The 27,501-nt window shown below is 42.5% G+C and overlaps 1 protein-coding gene across 1 annotated transcript in view; it reads left to right on the top strand.

The window, feature by feature from the left end:
• The window catches only part of LOC124594436, an 822,371-nt gene extending 797,504 nt beyond the window's left edge, over nucleotides 1-24,867 (top strand). The window contains exons 30-31 of the mRNA XM_047132812.1: nucleotides 14,534-14,695; nucleotides 24,838-24,867. Of these exons, the coding sequence (XP_046988768.1) occupies nucleotides 14,534-14,695; nucleotides 24,838-24,867 (192 nt within the window). The remainder of the gene's footprint in view (nucleotides 1-14,533; nucleotides 14,696-24,837) is intronic.
• Nucleotides 24,868-27,501: the final 2,634 nt, after the last annotated feature.

Raw genomic sequence — 27,501 nt, 5'->3', positions numbered from 1 at the left:
TTCTAAGTCAATACAATCAAAAGAGAGAGCCACGTATATCACACATTTTGGCACTCACAAACTCACTCAACGTATACTTATACACTAGGTGATCAAAAGTATCCGGACACCCCGAAAAACATAGGTTTTAGGTGCATTGTGTTGACACCTATTGCCAGGTACTCCATATCAGCGACCTCAGTAGTCATTAGAGATCGTGAGAGAGCAGAATGGGGCGCTCCGCGGAACTCACGTACTCCGAACTTGGTCAGGTGTCACTTGTGTCAAACGTCTGTATGCGAGATTCCCACACACCTAAACATCCCTAGGTCCACTGTTTCCGATGTGATGATGAAGTGGAAACCTGAAGGGGCACGTACACCACAAAAGCGTACAGGCCGACCTCGTCTGTTCAAAAATGGTTCAAATGGCTCTGAGCACTATGGGACTTAACATCTATGGTCATCAATCTCCTAGAACTTAGAACTACTTAAACCTAACTAACCTAAGGACACCACACACATCCTTGCCCGAGGCAGGATTCGAACCTGCGACCGTAGAAGCGCGCGGCTCCGGACTGAGCGCCTAGAACCGCTAGACCACCGCGGCCGGCTACCTCGTCTGTTGACTGACAGAGATCGCCGACAGTTGAAGAGGGGTCGTAATGTGTAATAGGCAGACATCTATCCAGGAATTCCAAACTGCATCAGGATCCACTGCAAGTACAATGACAATTAGGCGGAAGGTGAGAAAACTTGGATTTCATGGTCGAGCGGCCGCTCATAAGCCACACATCACGCCGGCAAATGCCAAAGCCTCGCTTGATGTGAGGAGCGTAAACATTGGACGATTAAACATGGGAAAAACGTTGTGTGGAGTGATGAATCACAGCACACAATGTGGCGATCCGATGGCAGGGTGTGGGTATGGCGATTGCCCGGTGAACGTCATCTGCCAGCGTGTGTGGTGCCAACAGTAAAACCTGGAGGCTGTGGTGTTATGGTCTGGTCGTGTTTTTTCATGGAGGGGGCTTGCACGCCTTGTTGTTTTGCGCGGCACTGTCACAGCACAGGCTACATTGACGTTTTAAGCAACTTCTTGCTTCCCATTGTTGAAGAGCAATTCGGGGATTGCGGATGCATCTTTCAACACGATCGAGCACACGTTCATAATGCATGGCCTGTGGCGCAGCGGTTGCACGACAATACCACCCCTGTAAAGAACTGGCCTGCACAGGGGCCTGTCGTGAATCCTATAGAACACCTTTTGGATTTTTTGAAACGCCGACTTCGTGCCTGGCCTCACCGACCGACTTCGATACCTCTCCTCAGTGCAGCACTCCGTGGAGAAAGGGCTGTTGTTTCCCAAGAAACCTTCCAGCACCTGATCGACGTACGCCTGCGAGAGTGGCAGCTGTCGTCAAGGTCGAGGGTGGGCCAACATCATATTGAATTCCAGCATTACCGATGGAGGGCACTACGAACTTGTAAGTCATTTTCAGGCAGGTGTCCAGGTACTTTTGATTATATAGTGTATGAGTAGTTTCAACTTTAACGTTGAAAAGCCTTATACCACAATACTCGTTTTTCAAGAGCTTTGCATTCCCTAAAAAGTACGGTTCCATCACAAAAATACTTGCTTTAATATCTCGGTTGATATAAGAGTAGGTCGTATTAACAGTACAACAGCTATCATGTGATATATAACTCGTTTCCATATCTTCAACGAGTCGGTAAATAAATGGGATGTTAAAACATACATGGCTCACCATGGCGTACTCTGTCCCCATTAAAAATAAATAAATGTCGTGTGACTAGGACTTCCCGTCACGTCGGGTAGACCGTTCGCCGGGTGCAAGTCTTTCGATTTGACCCCACGTCGGCGGCTTGTGCGTCGATGCGGATGAAATGATGATGATTAGGACAACACAACACCCAGTCCCCATACTTACATGACTACTTAGAATACACAATAAAGTTCCGCAGAATGAATTGACCAGTTACTGTAAAGCATGAGTCTCATAATTCGTTGCCTTCAGCACCAACTGAAAGAAAGACTGAAAACTGCTCACCTTACCCTCCTACACATTCCATTCATTGGCGTACTTAAGTTTCATCTCGTTCATCGTCTTTTTCCCATCTATTAACGTCAGCATATGCAGTATATTCAACGCCCGTTAAGAGATACAAGTTGTCTTGTGGTCTACCGTAAGGTACAGACAAGTTGAGGAGAAACAATCGCACCTTACATTTTGTTTAAAATAGCTCGGCTTGTGGGCCGCCTAGTCGGTAACATGAAAGTAAATATTTGCAGTGCCTGCTGAGCTGTCATTACTTACCACTAACATCCTCCCCGCAGCGGACGCCTTGAACGTGACACCCCGAGTTCGCACGACCTCCTCTTTAAGCCGTTTCTCCGAAGCTCATTAGACTCGCTTATAAACGAAGTAAAGTAAATATCTTTCTTCGCAGGAAAAACGTTGAAAGAGGTCAATGTTACTACTCCAGATGCGTGGTCGGCCGACAGAAATATACTTAGCCTCACACCTGAACCAAGACCTTGTTCCCCTCAGACGCGAGAGTTAAGTTAATCACAGATTCTTGGAAATCATCTTTGAGTCACTTTTCATCTCTAATCGATGTAACTTTAGCTTCTAAAGCTGTAGTCATTGGTGAAAGCAAATTCGCTTCCACTGACATTCAGCCAAGTAACCCTGCAGTAAACAACTGTTTAAAACTGATATTTCACTGTCTGTGTTGACTGCTTTAATTTTTTAAAGCTACCTGTTTCGGTTCAACAAGAACCGACGTCATATATTACTGAATCGGTAACAAGATTAATCCGCTGAATGAAATAGCACGTAACTTTCACTTATTAGTCTTGTAACCGATACACTCAGATCTGAGGTTGGTTAATGTTTAACCGGAACTAGCATTTTTGACAAATTAAAACAATCAAGCCGGACAATAAAAAATCTGTTTTACCACCAGTGATTGTGGATTTTCTTCAATGACATTATATCAATTTTTCAAGGAATTCATACCATCAAAAATGCCCTTCCCCCGTTTCAGCTGTTATGCTTTAGTTTTATACATAACGTGAGTTGAGAGAAACGGGATTACTGCATGCACTTGCTTATCTCGCATAAGAAGTGAGTTGCTAACTATTGACGAATCATTTCTAATTTGCATCCCGTTGACATTTGTGTTCTTCCACAATTCATACTGCAGGCAATAAACAATAGCCTGCTATTGTGATTCCAAAACACCAGTAAAATTTAAAACGAGGAGTTTTGCAAGAGCAGCGAAAAGACGAATGCGGTTGAGTCAAGCTTCTCTTGAGGGTATTTAGCAATTTGCAGTGAGAAATATTATAGCAGTCTTTCACTGCGAAACTGAATTCACAGTTTAGATGAAGAACTGAATTCGACGATGAAATGAGGAGTGTAGTTGATTTACCTTCACTAGTGATGAAGTCGGCAAACAACAGTCTTCAAATGACGACATGATGAAGTACAAAAATGTACACAAATTAGAATCTGTTAGACAACGATCTGGCTTTGGATAAATGGTTCAAATGGCTCTGAGCACTATGGGACTCAACGTCTAAGGTCTTCAGTCCCCTAGAACTTAAACCTAACTAACCTAAGAACATCACACATATTCATGCCCGAGGCAGGATTCGAACCTGCGACCGTAGCGGTCGCGCGGTTCCAGACTGAAGCACCTAGAACCGCTCGGCAACACCGGCCGGCTGGCTTTGGATAAGGTAAAGGCACCAGAGAGACAATTATGAACGTAATGATACTGGAAACAAAACTTAAGAAAAATGAAGGCATGTATAGAGGTCTGTTGACCTAGAAAAAGCATTCTACCGTGTAAACTTATACAAAATGTTCGAAATTCTCGAAAAAATAATTGTAAGCTATATGGGCAGACGGGTAAAACAATCAAGAGAGGAAAATAATAATGGAAGACCAAGAGCGAAGTGCTCACAGAAAGGATATAAGATGGTAATGTAGCCTTTCGCTGCTACTATTCAATCTATTCGTAGAGTAAGCAGTGAAGGGAATAAAAGAAGTTAAAGGAGTGGGATTATAAGTCAATGTGAAAGCATACAAATGACAAAACTCGCTGGTGAGATAGCTTTCCTTATCAAAAGTTATCAACCTGGGGACCTCGACATGGACGAAATGAAGAAATTCTGCTACCAAGGAAGCTAAACAACACGTGACGGATGATGCAAGGACGACATAAAAAGCAAAATACCACAACCAGAGAGGGAATTTGCCTAGCCAAACGAAGTCTACCAGTATCAAATATCGGCCTGAATCTGAGCAGGAAATGTCTGAGAATATACATTTGGAGCATAACATTGTACGGAAGGTAATCATGGACGGCGGAAATATCGGAAAAGAAGAGAATCGAAAAGTTTGATTTATGGTGCCATAGAAGAACGTTGAAATTTAGGTAGACTGATGAGGAACCAGGAGGTTGTGCGTAGAATCGACGAGGAGAGGAACATCAAGAAGAAACAGCATGATATAACAGGTTTTAAGGCATCAAGAAATAGCTTTCATGGCCCTTTGTGGAGCCATAAAGGGATAAAACGTAGAGAAAAACAGAGATCTGGATGCATAAAATAAATAATGTAGCTGGCTATGTCCAGGTGTTACTTTGAGATGAAGAGGTTGGCACAGGAAAGACATTCATGGCAGGCCGCATCAAATCAGTCAGAAGACAGACGACCCAAAAAAAAAAGTGCTTGAGGGTTCGGCTCGGTGTCTTGGTGGGAAAGTGTCAGAAAACAAATCTAGACGTCTAGAAATCGAGTCTCAGACGGCCTCAGGATCCTTTTCTGTAAATTATGGCTTATTTCACCACTGGCACTGATTGGTTAATGTGTAAAATGTCGAGTTACAGCGTTGTTCGGAACCCATTTGACCTCTAGGTTCCCCTTTAATTGGCAGGTTAAGCTAGTGTGAAGATCGGAGGAAGTCAGTGGCATATCACCTCCAATACGACATCATATAGTAAAGGATTGTGGCGGCCAAACCAGACTTCCGGCTGGGCAAAACTTCATTCTTACTTTGGGCGTTGAGGGCAGCTGAGCTTGCCGGCCGTTTTGGCCGAGCGGTTCTAGGCGCTTTAGTCCGGAACCACGCGACTGCTAAGGTCGCAGGTTCGAATCGTGCCTAGGGCATGGATGTGTGTGATGTCCATAGGTTAGTTAGCTTTAAGTAGTTCTAAGTCTAGGGGACTGATGACCTCTGATGTTAAGTCCCATGGCACTTAGAGCCATTCGAACCATTTTGAGCAGCTGAGCTTCCGTAACTTCCTGTACAACTCAAACGATCACGTCAAACGTAACACATTGTGGCCAGTTGTCACCAGATAGCTACAACTATTAGTTTCAAAGACGCGAATCACATGTATAACAGTGTGTATTGCGTCTTTGCTTATTATCAAAGCGCTGACTCTATGGAATACACCGATGAAATCATTTGTGTCTATTCTTTCTTATGTGAGACAAACAATGGTCGTTAGGTTTTTGGGTGAATTTGTCGGATATGTCAGCTGCGTTGTAACTTGGGTGAGTAGTTTTTAGCATCTCGTTGGGAAACTAATTTTTATTGTGAATTTTGTTAGGATAACCTTGGAAAATTATTGAGATTTGTTGTGTTATCTAGGTTGAGGGGCTAGTTGACATTAATTTCATTTGTAATTGCAAACCGTGAACTTTAGTGCGGGCTTTGCTGTCAGTAATATATGGATTAGGTGTATCAGTGTAGCAACAGTATTAAACTACATAATAATTGATTTTATTTCCACATACTTTGTCTAATTTGAACAACAACTAAATTGGTCGTGTATTCCGTCTGTAAACTGTACAGTTAGCAGACGAGTCCCCACAATATGTACCCAGTTGCGCCACAAGAAGCAACTACTGGCTGTTTCGCAAGGTTGCACCCATCGTTCCGCAAAGCACCTTTTAAATGCGTGGCGACACGTGCGCAGTCACACCGGAGAGAGTTTGTCTTCCACTAACCGCGTTAAAGCTTTAAAAAATACAGAAAAAAGGAAGTATTATAACTAATAAGATTTAGAAGCCCTCCCAGAGTAAAAAGTAAAAGCTTCCTCAGCGTCCGAGCAGGCTTTGGAAGTCCGAGCGGTACCAACCGATCACCGTGTCATTGTCAGTCGTTTGGCGTCATTGGATCTGGATATGGAGGGGCAAGTGGTCAGCACACCGCTCTCCCTGCCGTCGTCAGTTTTCGTGACCTGTTGCCGGCGGTACTAGTTGAGTAGCCTCTCAGTTGGCATCAAGAGGCTGAGTGCAGCCCAGTAAGTCAACAGGACACGGCGGCCCCGACTGGTCACCCATCCAAGTGTCAGCCACGCCCGTCTGTGCTTAGCTTTGGTGCTCTGACGGGGACCGGTATATCCACGGACAAAAAAAGTAAGAAAACAAACATATAAATGAAATGCATAGTATCAAACCAGGGGTCATGATGGTCTTACGACTGATATACTTAAGCTTACTGGTGAAGACGACCGCTACGGTCGCAGGTTCGAATCCTGCCTCGGGCATGCATGTGTTTATTCTTTTTTAAGTGAGACGAACAGTGGTTGCTAGGATTTTGGGTGAGTTAGTTCTTGTTCTTGTGGGGCAATTGCGTACAGCGTGTAGGGACTTGTCTGCTAGCTCTACAGTTTACAGACGGAATACACGACCAATTTAGTTGTTTTTCAAATTAGATAAAGTTTGTGGAAATAAATTAGTTAGGTTTAAGTAGTTCTAAGTTCTAGGGGACTGATGACCTCCCATAGTGCTCAGAGCCATTTGAACCATTTTTGAACTGGTGAAGAAACACACGAACATCTGGTTACAATATTTACTGTTCATGTACAAAAAGGCAGTATCTCCACCTTGTGGAATAAATAAAAGATATCCCTTCTCCACAAAAAAGAAGTTATTCACGATTTGAAGATTTACCGTCCCATTAGTTTACACCCTGTTATCTACAAAGTTTTCAAGAAAGTCTTGACAGATCACTTCTGTGCTATTGTGGAAATCCATAGAACAAGGCAAGCAACGATTATAGCACAATTGAAAGTACACACTCTGCGTGAAATAATTATTCGAGCCAAAGGATGTGAAATGCCACTGTGATAGCTTTTATAGACTTTCAAAAGATTATTGATTCTGCCATCCACACTACAATTACACAGACGCTTACCGAACAATATGTGCAAACAAGGTACACAAACACATGAAATATCTGTTATACTTCGAAGGGTTCTGTCAATACAGGAAAACGCCTGCGGGACTTTACCATTGGAAGACGAGTAAGGAAAGGCGACTGGGTGTCCCAGAAACTATTTATATCAGTCCTTGAGATGGCTACGTCCAAAATTATTTGGCTAGAAAGAGGAAGTAGAATAATAACTGATTTGAAATTTACAGGCGATATAGTACTTATTGTCAACAATAACATAGAGTTGCGGTCCTTTATAAAGGATTTATTAGTATATTTTGAAAAAATGAGCCTTAAAAATAAATCTGTCCAAAACAAACATTATGCACAACAGGTGGCTAATTGGAGATAAATGATATTGAACAATAATTGTATAAAAATGTTAATGAATATGTTTATCTGGGACATTTAATCGATATTCAAGCATACATAATACCTGAAATTTTCTGCCGAATCATACTATGTTGCAGAACTTATGAAAGAAATGCAGCCGTTTTTAAACGTAATACAACAAACGTAAAAACTTGGATATCTCATGTGTGTGCCCCGCCAATCCGAGGCCGGCTCGAAGACCCACACAATGCAGCACGCGTGGCTGGCGCCACCACCGAGCCGACTTCAGAAGACGCCGCACCGACGCCAGCCAGTCTAACCGTGGAGTTCACTCGACGCATTCGGAACCTGTTTGTTTGCTTCAGCACTGTGTGTTATTACCTACGACGAACATGCCTGTACAACAGATGTGGTATACAACTGGACCTGCTGAATTGAAATGTACCAGAGATAGAACATATTACTAATACGCGAGCTTCTGATTGGTTCGGCCGGCCGGGGAGGCCGAGCGGTTCTAGGCGCTACAGTCTGGAACTGCGCGACCGCTACGGTCGCAGGTTTAAATCCTGCCTCGAGCGTGGATGTGTGTGATGTCCGTAGGTTAGTTAGGTTTAAGTAGTTCTAATTTCTAGGGGACTGATGACCTCAGATGTTGAGTCCCATAGTGCTCAGACCCATTTGAACCATTTTTTTTCCTGATTAGTTCGCTCTCTGTCTCAGTTCCCACCTATTCCTCGGAATCCACCTCTGGACCGACCTGATACTGTCGTTTTAATTGATGCTGTTATATGTATGAAAAAAGGCAGTTTAACGCAGATTAAAAACGGAGTGACTCACTGTGACTTTTGGTGAATCGATATCCATAAAATGTTCTTTTGCAAAAAAACTGTTTAATTTATAAAATATTTATCTGTCGTTCTTTCAATAACGAATTGTATCAGGAAGTAATATCGAGCAGCTGTTCATGTTCCCATCCTCGTTGTTCTAAGCAAAGTCACAGATTCTCCGTAAATAAATTAATAAACAATAAACTATCCATTTCAAAAGTAATGCATTTACAGCCCAGAAGGACTAGTTTATTTCAAGTATCGTACTGCTCAGGACATTCTGGCGCTCTATTAAATCTTTCCAGGCATACCTGTAGGCGTAACGTTGCACCACGTTAAAAAATTTTTCAGTAATATTCATCTTGAAGCAGAAGCTTACTCTTGCGTCCGTGTTTGGTTAAATTTATTGTCTTAGCTGTGATAAAGATACAAATCATAATAAACGTGATACTAATAGGCAATAACAAGAACATTATAATTACAACAACTTGGTTCTCATGAAAATTTGTTTTGAATAAATAAATCATAAAAAATATAGTGACCACTTGTTCTTATCTAAAGTTAAAACTAATTCCACGTATACACCGTCCGTCCGAAAAGTTCCGAGACTGCTTTTATTTCTGGCATATAAGCGACGTCAGTGTGGTAAGTACCGTGGCAGCTTGAACTAACAACCGTAAACAAAAGATGTTCAATGGACCAGTCAACAGTGAGCAAGCAGAGTGACCATAGTGTGGCGATGTTGGTGTTTGAAAAATCGCAGTGGAGCAACATCTCTAAATGTCAAGGCATGCTTCACATTGTTCTGAAGAACTGAAAAGTGTAGGCCAAGATTGTCCCGCACACCTTGACTCCCGAACTGAACCAGCGACGCGTAGGTGCCTGCTCTGACTGTAATAAAACGCAAGAAACGAACAGTCCTTCTTTTGGAAAACATCCGGGTGACGAGATTTGGTGTTATCAATACGAAGCTGCCATAAAACGACGAAGCGGAGAAATTCAAAAGAAGGGTCAACGCTTTGACGACAGACCCACATTCAAGCCAATACGACGAGCTAGTGGAACATCATCTCAAAGAAGGACTTTTTTAACCGTTTCAGTTGGTTGTACGAAGGTTGTGCATGTTGTACTCAAATGGGTAGAGCCTATGTAGAGCACCTAAAACATTAGAACCACCATATACTATTAAAGTTTCCCTACTTTCTATTAATCCAGTCTCGAAACTTTTTGGACTGAAGGGGTATGTATACCCGCTAGACAGAAATCTTTGATGTGGACACACGATCCCAGTTATCACTCACTGTGACAATAGTTTTTACCTACATGGGTAATCCCAAAAGTTTGTTTATTTCTACAATGGTTTACATCAGTTTGCAGCTTGAACATTTAGCTATTTTTCGACATCATCACCATTTCTGTCGATGCATTTTTGTAGACGCTGTGGCCGTTTTTGTATGCCCATGTCATACCAGCTCGCCGCCATGCTGTTCAGAAAGTTATGAACCACTTCTTTCACCTCGTCGTGGGAGCTGAATCGCTTTCCGGCCAAATGTTCTTTTAACCTAGCGAACTGGGTGCCAAGTCAGGACTATAGGTTGGGTGGGCGAATATGTTCCACTGAAACTGTTGCAAGAGAGCAACGGTTTGCCGAGCGATGTGTGGGCGAGCGTTGTCATGGAGAATGTGTACGCCCTTCATCAACATTCCTCTTCTTCGGTTCTGAATTTCCCGTTGGAGTTTTTTCAGAGTCTCACAGTACCAGTCAACGTTAATTGTGGTCCCAGCGATTCAGCTCCGACGACGAGATGAAAGAAGAGGTTCATAACTTTCTGAACAGCATGGCGGCGAGTTGGTATGACATGGACATACAAAAACTGCCACAGCGTCTACAAAAATGGTTCAAATGGCTCTGAGCACTATGCGACTTAACTTCTGAGGTCATCAGTCGCCTAGAACTTAGAACTACTTAAACCTAACCTAAGGACATCATACACATTCATGCCCGAGGCAGGATTCGACCTGCGACCGTAGCGGTCGCTCGATTTCAGACTTTAGCGCCTAGAACCGCACGGCCACTACGGCCGGCAAAGCGTTTACAAAAGTGCATCGACAGAAATGGTGATTATGTCGAAAAATAGCTAAATGTTCAAGCTGTAAACTGATGTAAACCATTGTAGAAATGAACAGGTCTATGTACTTATAAAAAATTAGGAGACCTTACTTTTGGGATTACCCTCGTAATATTGTTCAGTTTACTGAGACGCAGCCTTGCTGAACCCGTCTACTTCAGGTTTTTAGTTCTTCTCATGTGGTACTTGCATGGGAGAAAAAGACGGTCACTCTATGTATAAACAGTAAAGACTACCGTTACGGTTTTGCTCAGTGAATGGAGGTTGTTCCGCAAAATGACATGCACTGTGGTGAAGTCTGACGGCAACAGCCTGCCTCGGTATTTTCCACCCTACGAGCTTTTGGATGGTGACTTTTTGCTGTTGTTGTACAGGAGACATGGAGGCTACGTACTGTGTGTTAAGCGAGTATCAGGCGACGATCCGCCACGATCGGCACAGGTCTAGTGTGACACTCACCTGGTGGTAGAACGGGTGGAACTGACAGAATTAGCGGACACGCTATCCGCCCTCGGAAATCGAAAGCGGTTCAAAACTCCCGTGAATCTGCGCATATGCACTAGACGACGATATCTCGGGCAAGCGCAAAAGGGGTACTCCGAGTATGTTTGCTGCTTGTTATAGTCGTATTTTTTATGGTCTATTATCGACATCTGTAGCCAGCAGCTAACTTCAGGTTTTTATATTGGAGATTTTGCGAATTTTTCCGTGCTTAATTTTTCGTAAATGCAGTAACTAAACAGTATCAATATTTTTTGACAACCATTTTTTAACTACGCAAGCTACTTGGAAAGGCATTCTATGTACTGATAGCTTGGTTTTCTAGAAATTAGCATTAAGCATCGTAATTGAAGTGTGTAGTGAGGAAAAGTGTCTATAATCCATATGATCATCACGACTCACTATATCATAATAAGGTGTGTCGAAAATCGTTTATTTCTGAGTAAATAAGCATGTAACTTTATACGTGTGATTTTCGATTTGTATATGAAGTGACGTAACTGATGAAGATCACGTTTGATTTTGTTGCATCTTTTACTTTATTTCAGCATGCCAGGGAGGAGATACTGGCATTAGTCGGAGAGAGAGAGTCCGATTACAAAATGAATAAACAAATGATTTACAACTTTCGGGCTAATAGGCCGTGGTCGATAAACTTTCTGCTAAGGTTTCCTCTCCGACTGCGGGAGACATCTTTAGAGGTAAAATGGAGAACTGCAACCAGAACTCTAGGAAGGGCACAACATACGGGCAGTGTAGAGGACACCACAGCCCATCATTGGCGAGACGAGTTTTATATTGAAAACATTGCATTATCATGCCCGTATGTATAGAAAGGCTATCGATAACACCGTAATAATATTAACAGGAAAGAGAAATGTGTTAAGTTAGATAAAATTTGGATGTCAACATTGCAGCGTAAGAATGACGATCGATTATTTTCAGCCGAGAATTCTGACACTACCAGAGATAATCTCGTAGCCGATGTCATGTGTTGCACTTTGGTGACCTCTATATGCCCTCGAGTTCTGATTTTAGATCGCCATTTTACTTCTGAAGATGTCTCCGCAGTCAGAGAGGAAACGTTAGGAGAACGTTATATACGTTTATCGACAACGGCGTATCAGTCAGGAAGTTTTATGTGATGTCAGTATCATCCGTGAAAGCTTACATTGTATAATCAAATGATTTAATTCTTATTTCCGACTAGGTGAAACTGTTTCCTTCATTACTCACTGGAGCGAATTCCTACTTTATCATCGACAGCAACCTGTCGGAATAAGCCAGGTCAATTCTCCCAAAGTTCCGAAATTACTGCGGATCTTCGGGTCTCAAGTCCTTCATTAATGGGAATATAAGCCACTGGATTCGTCCCTTTTCTCAGTCAGGGGTGAACTCGACAGTTTCTGGCTTTTCGTCGTCGTTATCGTGCCGTAATCCTAAGGGTTATAGACACTGCTAGGGCAATGACTCCAAAAATAACTATCTTCCATATGCAAATTGCTGTGTAAATGTAAATTTAGATAAACATATTCTTGTGTAATATAAAGCGAATAGTTCAGCCAATGGCTGAGAACAGTAATAAGATAATTCAGTGATAGTTACATAAAAGACCAACAATTATTTAATGATTAAACATCATCATCATAAACTAAAGGCTATGCCTTGTCGATTTAGCCACTTCCCTCTCTCCATTGTCATCCTCTTCAATTCTTCATACGATTTTGTCCCCATATCTTCTTTGATGTTACTAAAATACGTTGCTCTTGACCTGTCTCTTGGTTTTTTCCCTAAAACTTTTCCTTCAAATACATTTTTTAGGAACTGGTTGTGTCTCATTATGTGCCCTATCATTTTTGATTTTCTTTTTCCTATATAATTTAGCAGCGTTATGTTCTCATTCACTTCTCCTAAGACATGTTCATTACTTTTTCTATCTACCCAGCTTGTTTTCGTCATTCTATTCCATATCCACATTGCCACTGCTTCCAGTCTCTTTTTCTCTGCCTTTCCCAGAGTCCACGCTTCACATCCGTATGTTGAGACGCTCCAGACAAAAGTTTTGGCAAACTTTTTCCTACTTTCTAGGCTTGTATGATTGTCTGTTAGTAAATTCCTTTTATTTTGGAAAGCTTACTTTGCCAAGGCTATTCTTCTCTTTATATCTGTGATACATTTTTTGTCGTCAGTGATTGTGCTTCCCAAATAACAGAAGTTCTCAACCTGCTCTAGAACATAATCTTCTAGTATAATATTAACTTCACCATTTTCTTTTGTCTTCCCTACTACCATAGTTTTTGTTTCCTTCTTATTTATTTTTAGATTAAATTCTCTTAGGATTATGGCAAATTATAGCAACATAAACTCCATTTCCTTTACTGAGTCAGCAAGTACTACTATATCATTTGCAAAACCGATACAGTGTATTCGTTCCCTGTTAATTTTAATTCCTTTGGTTATTCTTTTCAGTTTTTCAATGATGTTTTCCATAAATAAGTTGAACAAATATGGTGATAATGGGCATCCTTGCCTTACTCCCCTCCTTATTTTTGCCTTCTTCTTCGCGCCATTCACTTCTATCTCTGCTTCCTGCCTTCTGTACAGGTTCCAGATTAATCTTCTGTCCCTCCAATCAAGATTTATTTCCTTCGTTGCTCGAAATAACAATTTCCAATTAACCATGTCAAATGCTTTTTGTAAATCTATAAAAGTCAAGTAGGTTTTCCTATTAACTCCAACTCGTCTAGTATTGCCTCTCTACTTCCTTTTCCGGAGCTGAAACAAACTGCTCTTCTCCTAGATTTGCCTCAATTTTCTTTTTTATTCGATTTTTATTATGTTTAACATTGTTTTTGGAAGTGTGGGATAGTAAGGAGATAGTTCTATAGTTCTCATAGTCCAGAGCATTTCCTTTTTTTTCTTTTTTTATTATTATTATTATTATTACTGTTTTCTGTGGTTCTTTTCCATCTTCATAGTACTCTTCAATAAGTTTATAGAAGTACTCCTTTGTGTTCTCCAATTTACTTCAGTATTTCTGCTGGGATGTTTTCTGTGCCTGTCGCTTTGCTATTACTTAGATCATTCAAGGCACTGTTGAATTCCTCTTTAGATATAGGTGGCCCTATCATGTCGATATCTACATTGCTATCTTCTTCCAGAATTTCTCCCTCATTAGCAATATCTTCTCCTTCATATAGTTCCTCAATGATTAATAATAACAAAAATAAAAACAATTACTTAATAAACAGGAACGTTGAGCTGTTAGAAAATTTTAGTTTCAATGAATGACTTTCCAAGAAATCAGTGACATTCCTCTTCGATATTCATGGGATATTGTCGTGTAGTGCTCATGCGCGGATTCGCGCCAAGACTATCTCGCAGGCATCGAGTAATTGTGCGGCTTGAACCAGTCCGCAGTTCCAGACATGTACATTTGCGGCGCTGCTGCATAGGTGCACCGTGTGACAGGGGCTCAAGTGTGTGTGTGTGGTGCGATGTTGCAGCTGCTGCAGCTGGTGGTGGGCGGTGCGCTGCCATGCAGCAAGGAGGAGGCGGCGGCGCTGGCCGGCATCCAGCTGCGCATCGAGGAGTCGTGGGGGCGGCCGCACCCGCTGCCCGCTTCGCCAGACGATTCCGCCACGCTCAGGCCCATCTCGGAGGGGCAGGTGCGTGTCGCTGCCTCTAACCTCCACCATTCTACCGAACTAGCGAACCTGGCAGTGCTTCAGACTTGCAAACAAAATGTTTTTCAATTAGATATACGTCCCAGTCTCCTTCTTCCCATCTCTCTGTTAATGTCCTCCTCTCTCTCTATTTGTCCATCGCCTCCTCCTCCTCCTCAGACTTTTTTCTGTCCGTCACCTCATCTCCCCCTCTCTGTTCATCTACTTCTGCCCCTCTCCCTCCATCTCCTCCTTCCCCGTCTCTATGTCCATTTATTCCCCATCTGCCTGTCCTCCTACTTTCCCCTTTCTCTCTGACCATGAGCCTGGTTTATTTCAAGCTGTAGACACAAGTTTCCTGTCTTCTGCGAATAGTGACTGTGAGGAAGAAAACAAAACGGCACATTGTATGTATATATTGATACTAAAGGTATTGTAAGTAGGCTGTTTAGGTTTTTGTGTTGGTAACGTCACGTAGCGCTCTGTATGAAAATCACTGACTGTGCTGTGTGCAGTCTGTGGCTGGTTCGCATTGTTGGAATTTGCTATTGTAGTGTTTGGCAGTTGGCTGTTAACAGCGCACAGCGTTACGCAGTTGGAGGTGAGCCGCCAGCAGTGGTGGATGTGGGGAGAGAGATGGCGGAGTTTTGAGAGCGGATGATCTGGACGTGTGTCCATCAGAAACAGTAAATTTGTAAGACTGGATGTCTTGAACTGATACTTATATTATGACTTTTGAACACTATTAAGGTAAATACATTGTTTGTTCTTTATCAAAATCTTTCATTTGCTAACTATGCCTATCAGTAGTTAGTGACTTCAGTAGTTATAATCTTTTATTTAGCTGGCAGTATTGGCGCTCGCTGTATTGCAGTAGTTCGAGTAATGAAGATTTTTGTGAGGTAAGTGATTCATGAAAGGTATAGGTTATTGTTAGTTAGGGCCATTCATTTGTAGGGATTATTAACAGTCAGATTGCGTTGCGCTGAAAATATCGTGTGTCAGTTTAGTGGTGATCAGAATAAGTAAAGAGCGAAATGCCTGAGTACGTTCAGTTTTCCTCAGCTGTTTGAAAATCAAATAACGTAAGGGGTTTACCAGCACAATTATTCATAAATTTTTCTAAGGGGACGTTTCAGTGTTTAATGAGAAGGAATATGTATGGGAGAAACTATTAGTCTAATACTTTAAATGCGCTGCCACCAAAGTTAAAACTGTCAGAAAAAAACAAGCACATTTTGACAGCAGAGCACAGCTTTGCAGTTTCTTTCTTCCAACCGATTTAAACATGAAACTTGTACATTGTTATTATAGCTGCCCGTCTGAATGTACATTTGAGTATCGTGTAAAAATTTGAAGTAAATCAAGTAAGAATTTTTTCAGATTTTAGGTAACAGCGTTTGCCCTTTATACACTGCATAAATATTAACAGATTATATATATACGGGGAGGTCCATTGATCGTGACTGGGCCAAATATCTCACGACATAAGCGTCAAACGAAAAAACTACAAAGAACGAAACTTGTCTAGCTCGAAGGGGGAAAACAGATGGGACTATGGTTGGCCCGCTAGATGGCGCTGCCATAGGTCAAATGGATATCAACTGCGTTTTTTTAAAATAGGAACCCCGTTTTTTATTACATATTCATGTAGTAAGTAAAGAAATATGAATGTTTTAATTGGACCACTTTTTTCGCTTTGTGATAGATGGCGCTGTAATAGTCACAAACATATCCTTCCTCCCGTAATACCGCACCATACATTAACCCGCCAAGGTCGCTGATGTTCCACTTGTCGCAGTCATCGTGGATTTTCCGTTGCCCAATACTGCATATTACGCCGGTTTACGTTACAGCTGTTGGTGAATGACACTTCGTCGCTAAGTAAAACGCGTACAAAAAATCTGTCGTCGTCCCGTAATATCTCTTGTGCCCAGTGGCAGAACTGTACACGACGTTCAAAGTCGTCGCCATGCAATTCCTGGTGCATAGAATTATGGTACGGGTGCATCGATGTTGATGTAGCATTCTCAACACCGACGTTTTTGAGATTCCCTCTTCTCGCGAAATTTGTCTGCTACTGATGTGCGGATTAGCCGCGACGGCAGCTAACACCTACTTGGGCATCATCATTTGTTGCAGATCGTGGTTGACGTTTCACATGTGGCTGAACACTTCCTGTTTTCTTAAATAACGTAACTATCCTGCGAACGGTCCAGACAATTGGATGATACCGAGCAGCATACATAGCACACGCCCGTTGGGCATTTTGATCACAATAGCCATACATCAACACGATATCGACCTTTTCCGCAATTCGTAAACGGTCCGTTTTAACACGGTTAATGTATCACGAAGCAAATAGCGTCCGCACTGGCGGAATGTTACGTGATACCACGTACTTATACGTTTGTGACTATCAGAGCGCCATCTATCACAAAGCGAAAAAAGTGGTCCAACTAAAACATTCGTATTTCTTTACGTACTACATGAATATGTAATAAAAAACGGGGGCTCCTATTTAAAAAAACGCAGTTGATATCCGTTTGACCTTTGGCAACGCCATCTAGCGGGCCAACCATAGCGCCTTCTGGTTTCCCCCTTCAAGCTAGACAAGTTTCGTTCCTTGTAGTTTTTTCGTTTCATGCTTATTTCGTGAAATTTTTGGCCCGGTCACTATCAATGGACCACCCTATATATATATATATATATATATACGGTACATGTTCGTCCGAATACTCGTTATAGTATCGTGTAAAAGGTGAAAGTAAATGGTCAATAACTTTTCGAAATTTCCGTACAAACCTTTTCCCTTTATGCATTGCATATATACGTTTGTATATTACTAATATTTTGAAAACTATATAGCCTTTGTCGGTCTGAAAGTTTATTAGAGTATCGTGTAGAAATTTGAAGCAAATCGGTTAAGTATTTTTCTAGATTTTGGTAACAAAGTTAAACGACGATTGTCTTTTTACGGTAGTACACCTTGTTATTATTATCATTATTATTTGTTGATCTTCCTACTGATCAACTGTTATCATTTATTAACTTGTTTTGTTCTAATCTCTTGGTTGTTTCTGGATAGTGCACAGAAACGGCTGAGCCACAGCCTGCGGGATTGTTTCCAGAATGAATTTGTACTCTGCAGCGGAGTATGTGCCGCCAGGACGTTTCACATCAGTGCACATTCCGTTGCAGAGTACAAACACATTCCATGTTAATATTTTTAAACCAGATTATAATATACTAAATGCATACAGCAGACTTATGTGACAAAATATCTGGGAAATACATTATGAGCAAGACTTTTAAATCCCCATACAAGGTGCAAATGTTTCTGGATGCCTCCTATGCTGTCACCCCTCTACTGAACTCAAACGGAAGATATGTCGGAGATGTTCCGATTTCTCCATTTGGCACTGCGTTTTCTAGCGTCCAGAGCTCCACTCACTATCTGGAAATAGCAATACGTAAATTCGAATAGCAACAGTGAACTAAAAAAAAATTTAAAAAAAATGGCAATCGGTATATAAAGGCATAACAATCGGAATACCAACACGCAAAACGAAAACGCTACGAACTTATGTAACAACCTAGTATAGAACAGGGGTAGATACTGTTGGCGCTATCTTTCACGTTATTGTTTGCCGATGTGATTCAGCTTAGAAAGCAAAAGCAGTTACTGGGGTTTAGCCAAGTCAGTGGACGACAGTGGGTAACGTCTTATCCTCAGAAATCCAGGATACTGTATCGCATCAGGAGATAACATTTAGAGCAAAAAACTTCATTTGACCAGTAATCAGAACCGATACGTGCTTTTATGGTATTTGTAGCAAACCAAATAACTTGGATGTTTCATCAAGTACAAGGACGACCAATATCTTGAAGACAAGGTTCACGTATTTTCTAAAATATATAGCACACTGCATAGGGTGGTTGGAAGTCTCTGCAGAAGAAAAGCCCAAATATAATTATACTAAACAGTGACCGTCTCGACACCGCTATATGGGCGTGACTCATGGACGCTAAAACGCCGAGATCAGTCCCAAATCCGTTAACGCAGAAGTGAGATTCTTATATATTGAAAAGGGCTGTTCACGTAGGGAATATGGATATCAAAGAAGAACAAGACAAATTCTCTGTAAGATCCGAAATTAATGAATACTGCAACAGGTTATTCAAATGAGTTTGAGAGCGAACGAAAATTGCATACCAAAATAAGTTCTGCATAGTGTCCCCCTTCCCCCCGTGTGGGTGGGACGCGCTGTAGGATGTCGCAGAGAGAGAGAGAGAGAGAGAGAGAGAGAGAGAGAGAGAGAGAGAGAGAGAGAGAGAGGGGGGGGGAGGGGGAGGGGATCAGGTATACTTAAAACCTGAACAGGCCAGATAGCTTCGCGCTCCCACGTTCGCTGTAAATATGACGTTACATCACAGAAGTCACTAAGTATTCTACACTGTATAAATACGAGGGATGTCCAGAAAGTACGTTCCGATCGGTCGCGAAATGGAAACCACAGTGAAAACTCGATAAAGTTTTGCACGGATATGTTCGGCAATGTCTCTAGTATGACCCTAGATAGCATCACGTCGCTCTTCTCATTTCTGAGCTCACAGTGAGCGAATAAAGATGTCTAGAAAATAGTGTCTCCCGCCAAGTACGAGGGCCTGGCGAGAAATTTCGCCTGAAGCTTTGCAGCCAACATTACATAACTATCGTGCGTTTTGTTCTTCAAGACAATTCTCAGCCGCACCCTGCAGGGGCAATGAAGATACTCCTGCATCGTTTTCAATTGGAAATGTTTTATTACGCACAATACAGCCGGTGATTGTCTCCCTCTGAGTTTCATCTCCGCACACATGAACCGCTGGCTATGAAGACAACATTTGGCACAGACAAAGAGCTGTAGGTCAGCGTAGAGAATTGGCGGAAAGCACTCACTGGCGGCTTTTTTCTATGATGAGGGTATTGGAAAGTTGGTACAACGCTACGACAGATGTCTAAGTCAGAACGGCGACTTCTTAGAGAAGTAGCTGGAAAGTGTAGCTAACTGTTACAAATAAAACATTTCTGATTTTCACTGTGGTTTCCATTTCGCGATCAATCTGAACTTACTTTCTGGACAGTCCTCGTAGTTCCCATTTCATTAGCAACGTTTCGCGTGTGTTTTCATCTGATTAAAAACATCAGAGTGAATTATAGCTTATTTGAGATCTATAATACTAAACTAAGCCATCAAACTTCCCTAAATAATGCAGTCGTTCTTCCTTCAACAAATAAGAGTTAATATTTAAGAAACGGATCTTCTCTGCATGCTTCGTGCTTCAACACAGGGAGCACTCGACCTCCAGCGACAGAATTTTTTGAGGTTGTTGGAGCATTGTGTGTGTGTGTGTGTGTGTGTGTGTGTGTGTGTGTGTAATGTACCCGTGGTCTCCGGTGGCTCGTTACGGAGTAATAATGCAATATTATGACGCGCGCGGTATATTATTACAGTTACCTTTGTTTCTGCGAAAAAGCCTGTAACATGGTTTCTTTCTCAAACGGTAGGCTAGAGCTGCTTGTAGTCGCCCATGTATGCACATGTACAGATGGTGGTACTCTCGCAGTGCATTGGCGGAGCTGTCATTCGTATTTGGCTGATTCACGTGAAACGTTTGCGACGTAATTATACATGCACGACGGGAATTAACAGACTCTGAACGCAGAATGGTAGTTGGAGCTGAATGCATGGACACTGCATTTCGAGAATCGTTAGTGAATTCAATATTCCGAGTTCCACAGTGTCAAGACTCTGCCGAGAATACCAGACTTCAGGCATTACCTCTCAAAACGGACAACTCAACGGCCAACGGCCCTCACTTAACGAACGAGAGTAGCGGCGTTTGTGTAGATTTGTCAGTGCTAACAGACAAGCAGCAGTACGCGAAATAACCGCAAAAATCGAAGTGGGACGCACGACGAACGTCAGGACAGGGCGGCGAAATTTGTCGTTAGTGGGCTATGGCAACAGACCATGGACACGAGTGCCTTCGCTAACAGCAAGATACTGACTGAACCAAATGAGACCATTTGATGCCATTCATGGACTTCATGTTCTCAAACAACAATGGAACATTTGTGGATGAAAATGCGCCAAGTCACTGGGCCAAAATTGTCCGCTATTGGTTTGAAGAACATTCTGAGTTGGCCACCCAGGGTTGTCCGACATGAATCCCATCGAACATTTATGGGACATAATCGAGATGCTAGCTCGTGCACAAAATCCTACACTGGCAACACCTTTGCAATTATGGACGGCTGTACAGGCATCATGGCTCAATACTTCTCCAGGGGATTTACAACGACCTCTTGAGTCCATACCACATCGAAATGCTGCACTGTGCCGGGCAAAAGGAGGTCCGATATGATATGAAGAGGTACCTCATTACTTTTGTCACTTCTGTGTACGAGGTGCATATCGGACAATACCTCATCAGTAAACTTATCCCTATGCCTGTTTATCACTGTTAACGTACAACTAACACTGTGGGAAGCACAAACTGGACCCACAACAAAGTAACATTGAATGCAACCTTGATAGAGGGGGGCAAAGTGAGCTTTAGTTATGGCAACAGCAGAACAGTGAGATTCGTATATATCGATAAGGGCTGTTCACGTAGGAAATATGCATATCAAAGAAGAACAAGACAACTTTTCTATAAGAACCGAAATTAATGAATACTGCAATAGGTTATTCAAATGAGTTTGAGAGCGATATTGAATGAGTAGACCAAGTTTGTTTCCATACAGGACACACAGCGCATACCGTCGATATTTTCTCAGTGAAATACAGCTACTAAGATAAGTGAGTGTGAGAAATCAAATGCAATGCAATGACTCCGTAACGAGTCACTGGAAATGACAGATCCCTTATCGGTCCGTGCACACTGTATCTGTCCTACGGTTCAAGGTCAAAAATTAAACATTACACTCTTCCTCCATTCCAGGGTAACAAAGCAAATCCGTTGTTCTTTTGAATTAGGTGTCGTCTAAGGTCGGCCTTAAGGCCGCTTATGAAAGCACCATTTGTTCATGTGCGGTTCCAGAGAAAACCCCGAAAAACTAAGACTTCTGGGTATCAAAAGTAGCACTTGTGGGGGCAGCCACTTCTACAAATTCTGTTAATGACAAATAGTCGAAATTTTTACGATATGTTCTTAAGGTGACGTTCTCGGGAAACTTCGAAAATTTTTGAATATCACTGTTTATAACCGAGACCCAGATGTTCAAAATTACTGTATTTATGAACGCAAAGTACGCACTAACAGCCAGTCTGAGGCGTATATGTTTTAACTGACCTATTGAACACATGGCGAGGGCTCTGGGGTCATTGCAATGTTTTTCAGGTCCTAACCTATCTTTTCACCAATAAAATATTATGACGCACTGTCTCTGTATAATGACTTCATGTGTTGACCTGAAAATTATTCACTTGTGCTACGTAGCGGCGTAAGCATCTTACAAAAAGATACTTGTCATACGAAATTCAGTGTATTTGATAATCAAATACCTCATTTTTAGTATACTGTAGGTGTAACCTACAAATGTGCGTTTTTTTACGAAGTTGTGTAAAGTGGACTTGCGTTGGATGGCAGTTGTTTTTTATTTAACTTGTACACTGGAGAGCCAAAGAAACAGATACACCTGGAATGAGATTTTCACTCTGCAGCGGAGTGTGCGCTGATGTGAAACTTCCTGGCGGATTAAAACTGTGTGCCCGACCGAGATTCGAACTCGGGACCTTTGCCTTTCGCGGGCAAGTGCTCTACCAACTGAGCTACCGAAGCACGACTCACGCCCGGTACTCACAGCTTTACTTCTGCCAGTATCTCGACTCCTACCTTCCAAACTTTACAGAAGCTCTTCTGCGAACCTAAAGTTTGGAAGGTAGGAGTCGAGATACTGGCAGAAGTAAAGCTGTGAGTACCGGGCGTGAGTCGTGCTTCGGTAGCTCAGTTGGTAGAGCACTTGCCCGCGAAAGGCAAAGGTCCCGAGTTCGAATCTCGGTCGGGCACACAGTTTTAATCCGCCAGGAAGTTTCAGATACACCTGCTTATATCGAGTATCCCCCCCCCCCCCCCCCAAAAGCTTGCAACACGACGTGGTATGGACCCAACAAATGTCTAAAGTAGTGCTGGAAGGAACTGAAACCATGAATTCTGCAGAGCCGTCCATAAATCCCTCAGAGTACGACGGGGTGGAGATCTCTTCTGAACACTACATTGCAAAGCACCCCAGATACATTCAATTATGTTCATGTCTGGGGAGTTTGATGGCCAGCGGAAGTGTTTGAACTCAAAAGACTGTTCCTGGAGCCACTCTGTAGCAATTATGGACGTGTGGGGTATATCATTGTCTTGCTGTGATCGCTCTAACTGCACACGCCCCACACCACTACAGAGCCTGCACCAGCTTGAACAGTGCCCTGCTGACATGCATGGTCCATAGAGTCATGGCGTTGTCTCCATACCCGTACACGTCCATCCGCTCGATACAATTTGAAACGAGACTCTTTCGACCAGGCAACATGTTTCCAGTCATCAGCAGTCCAATGGCGATATTGCCGGGTCCAGGCGAGGCGTAAAGCTTTGTGTCGTGCAGTCATCAAGGGTACACGAATGAGCCTTCGCTCGGTAAGCCTATAACAATGATGTGTCCTTGATTTATTCGCACACTGACACTTGTTGATGGCCCAGCATTGAAATCTGCAGCCGTTTGGGGTAGGATTGCACTTCTGTCACGTTGAACGATTCTCTCCAGTCATTGTTGGTCCCGCTCTCGTAGGATCTTTCCCCGGCGATGTCGGAGATTTGATATTTTACCGGATTCCTGATATTCGCGGTATACTCGTAAAATGGTCGTACGAAAAAAAACCACTCATCGCTACCTCGGAGACGCTGTGTGCTATCGCTCGTGCGCCAATCGTAGCAACACGTTCAGACTCACTTAAATCTTGATAATCTGCCAGTGTAGCAGCAATAAACGATCTGACAACTGCGCCAGACACTTGTCTCATATATAAGCGTTGCCGGCCGAAGTGCATATCTTATTAATTGAAGACATAACGTCTGTAAATGAGTCCGCAATCATTTTTGGCACTTTATGTTTACAAGTCCATCTTGATCACACAGATTTCTTACACCTTATTACCGGTTTCGGCATACTGCCTTCCTCAGATCTGTTACAAAGATAAGTATTGTTTAAGTGACAGGTTCAACAGTTAACGCTAAATCTAACAAGCCTTAGTGATACATATAACATAAAATTATAAAATTTTTATAACGACATATAGCAGCCATACGTACGATTAAAATATTCTGATGTAAATCATCGTCAAGTTAAACATGTGAGTACATGGTACGTGCTGGTAATACCCAGATTGCGTCTGGTATTTACACAAGAGACTAATGCCAGCAGAGGACACTTTAGTTAGTGCGCATATTAAACCAGTGTCACCAATGTGATGATTAAATTGCAGCTTGCACAGTGATAAGATAAAAATTTCTTAAAATTACTTCTCATAGCAAAACGAGCGTCTGACAATATAATGTAACTGATGTGAATTTGGATTCATACTTAAAATACCATAAAAAGTACAAATGCTAATATAATACAGGCACTAGCCTGACTAGGTGAAGGCCGGCCGGTGTGGCCGTGCGGTTAAAGGCGCTGCAGTCTGGAACCGCAAGACCGCTACGGTCACAGGTTCGAATCCTGCCTCGGGCATGGATGTTTGTGATGTCCTTAGGTTAGTTATGTTTAACTAGTTCTAAGTTCTAGGGGCTAATGACCTCAGCAGTTGAGTCCCATAGTGCTCAGAGCCATTTGAACCATTTGACTAGGTGAAACATACAACTTGTATAAGCTAGTATAAAAAGTGTAACAATAAAATAAAATATCTAAAAAGTCTTCCAGCCTGAGAGACCAGTTACCATAAACGTAGTTGTGGTACAGTTACCGGTAATAAAGTGTAAGAAATCTGTGTGATCAAGACGGACTTGTGAAAATAAAATGTTTACATATCTCTGTATTTGAATGCACATGCCTATACCAGTTTTATTGGAGCTTCAGTGTATAATGCGTACTTATCTCTTGTTTACAGGTGTCAAAGTACCTAAATGTACCGAAGTGAATAAATAAACTGTTAAAACTGTACTGACCTATAGAATTCGTTTTCTATAAACAACACACCTTTCTGTAAAGGGAAAAGAAGAAAACCAGGTTGAAAATGCTCGTGTCGGAGTACAAAAATTGCAAATATCCCCCCTTTCAAAAGACCCTGACAGAAAAGCGGAGAACCAACTGCCTCATTCCTCATTCCACCTTCGTCATAAAAAAATTTGGCGTGCGAACATATTCGCGTTTTTGTGTGCTCCGACAGGAGTATTTTTCACCTGGTGCCAATGTACTCTGAAAATATCCCGGAACAACTTTAGAAATTTTATCGGTGTACTTTGGTCTCACCCTGTAAATTCAACTTCACTGTAGGACGTAACGTCTGCACAGTACGCTAGGAAAAGAGTGCAGCGTAAAGTACAGAAAAGAAACGCGTCTGTCTGTATGTCAGGGTTTGCGTGGTGCGCCTCGGGTACTGCTTGCACGGCAGAGCGACTGCCGTGCGTCAGTCCTCAGCCCAACAACTTCCGAACGGATTGAATGCGCCTCAAGTAGGATAGCCTTCGTGCTTGCAGTTGTCTGGCCGTAACAGGTTGCGTGACACAGCTGTGAGAGTGCTTACGAAAGCAACAAGGGCACGAATCCTGTTAATCTGTATTTACCTACTGAGGCTAAAGCAGCAAGAATAAAAGCATTTAATGAAAACTGCCGTGATATACCTAATTCTTACGTGGACGCGCGCTTGCTTACCGCGAAAATCATAGACTCTGGTGACGAAGTGGTGTAATAGCGTCTGCACATGCACAGATGCCGATAGTATCGCGTACACAAAGCGTAAAGGGGCAGTGCATTGGCGGAGATGACATTTGTACTCAGTTGCTACATATGAAAAGGTTTCAGACGAAATAATGGCCCGCATGAGGGGAATTAACCGACTTCGAAAGCGGATGGTAGTTGGACTAAGACGCATGGAACATTCCGTTTCGGAAATGGTTAGGGAATTCAATATTCCGAGATCCACAGCGTCAAGAGTGCGCCGAGGATACCGAATTTCAAGCATTACCTCTCACCACGGACAACGCTGTGGCCGACGGCCTTCACATAACGACCAACGGCAGCGGCGTTTGCATAGAGCTGGCAGTGCTGACATACAAGCAACACTGCGTTAAGTTACCACAGAAATCAGTGTGGGACGTCGACGTACGTATCTGTTAGGACAGTGCGGCGAAATTTGGCGTTAATGGATATGGCATTCCATGGAACGAACTGCGTCCTCTGGTCTAAATGAACCGATCAATGACCGGAAATGGTTATATTCGGCTACTTGGAGACTGTTTGCAGCCATTCGTGGACTTCATGTTCCCAAACAACGAAGGAATTTTTATAAATGACAATGCGCCATGTTACCGGGCCACAATTGTTCGCGACTCGTTTGAAGAGCATTGTGTATAATTTGAGCGAATAATTTGGCCACCTAGATCACCGATATGAATGCCTTGGAACATTTATGGGACATAATCGAGAGGTCGGTTCGTGCACAGAATCCTGCACCGGCAACACTTTGGTAGCTGTGGACGGCTACATGGACAGCATGGCTCAGTATTTCTGCGGGGGACTTCCAACGACATGTTGAGTCCACGCCACGTCGAGTTGCTGCAGTACGCTGGTCAAAAGGTGGCCCGACACGATATTAGGTGGTATCACATGACTTTTTTCACCTGTGTATTTCGTAACGCTTCGTACAATAATACGCAGGGTGAACCAAACTTCGCGCACTAGGACACCACATCGCTATTTTTTTTGCATCAACGGCACAAAAATGTTTCAAACGAAATTTCGTTCACTGCATACCTTCCGAAACAAATGAGCATCATAGAAAGGCAATTTACAAACACTTTAACCACAGATTCGGCAAGAGCCTTCATTCAATACTATGTAGCTGTACAAACACTTTAACCACAGATTCGGCAAGAGCCTTCATTCAATACTATGTAGCTGTGCTCCCTAGTTTGTGCGCAGGACAGATTTGCGTTTCCATACTCGAGTTCGAGTCAGGGTCTTGGCACACCTTTTTTTCTTAATTTTGATCTGTCAGCGTAAGCTCTTTGACCTTACTATTGTGATTTCAGTAACGTTATCAATGCTATAATTCATTTGCTGTGTCCTCGTAATTGTTCGACATACGAACATAGCTGAAGCGAAAATTCTTCTTCAGATGTTCTTGTTGTTGTTGTTGTTGTTGTTGTTGTTGTCTTCAGTCCTGAGACTGGTTTGATGCAGCTCTCCATGCTACTGTATCCTGCGCAAGCTTCTTCATCTCCCAGTACTTACTGCAACCTACATCCTTCTGAATCTGTTTAGTGTATTCATCTCTTGGTCTCCCTCTACGATTTTTACCCTCCACGCTGCCCTCCAATGCTAAATTTGTGATGCCTTGATGCCTCAGAACATGTCCTACCAACCGGTCCCTTCTTCTTATCAAGTTGCGCCACAAACTCCTCTTCTCCCCAATTCTGTTCATTACCTCCTCATTAGTTATGTGATCTACCCATCTAATCTTCAGCGTTCTACTGTAGCACCACATTTCGAAAGCTTCTATTCTCTTCTTGTCCACACTATTTATCGTCCATGTTTCACTTCCATACATGGC

This window comes from Schistocerca americana, chromosome 2 (genome assembly GCF_021461395.2).
Source record: "Schistocerca americana isolate TAMUIC-IGC-003095 chromosome 2, iqSchAmer2.1, whole genome shotgun sequence".
NCBI classification, from domain to species: domain Eukaryota; kingdom Metazoa; phylum Arthropoda; class Insecta; order Orthoptera; family Acrididae; genus Schistocerca; species Schistocerca americana.
This window is presented reverse-complemented; position numbering and strand designations above follow the sequence as displayed.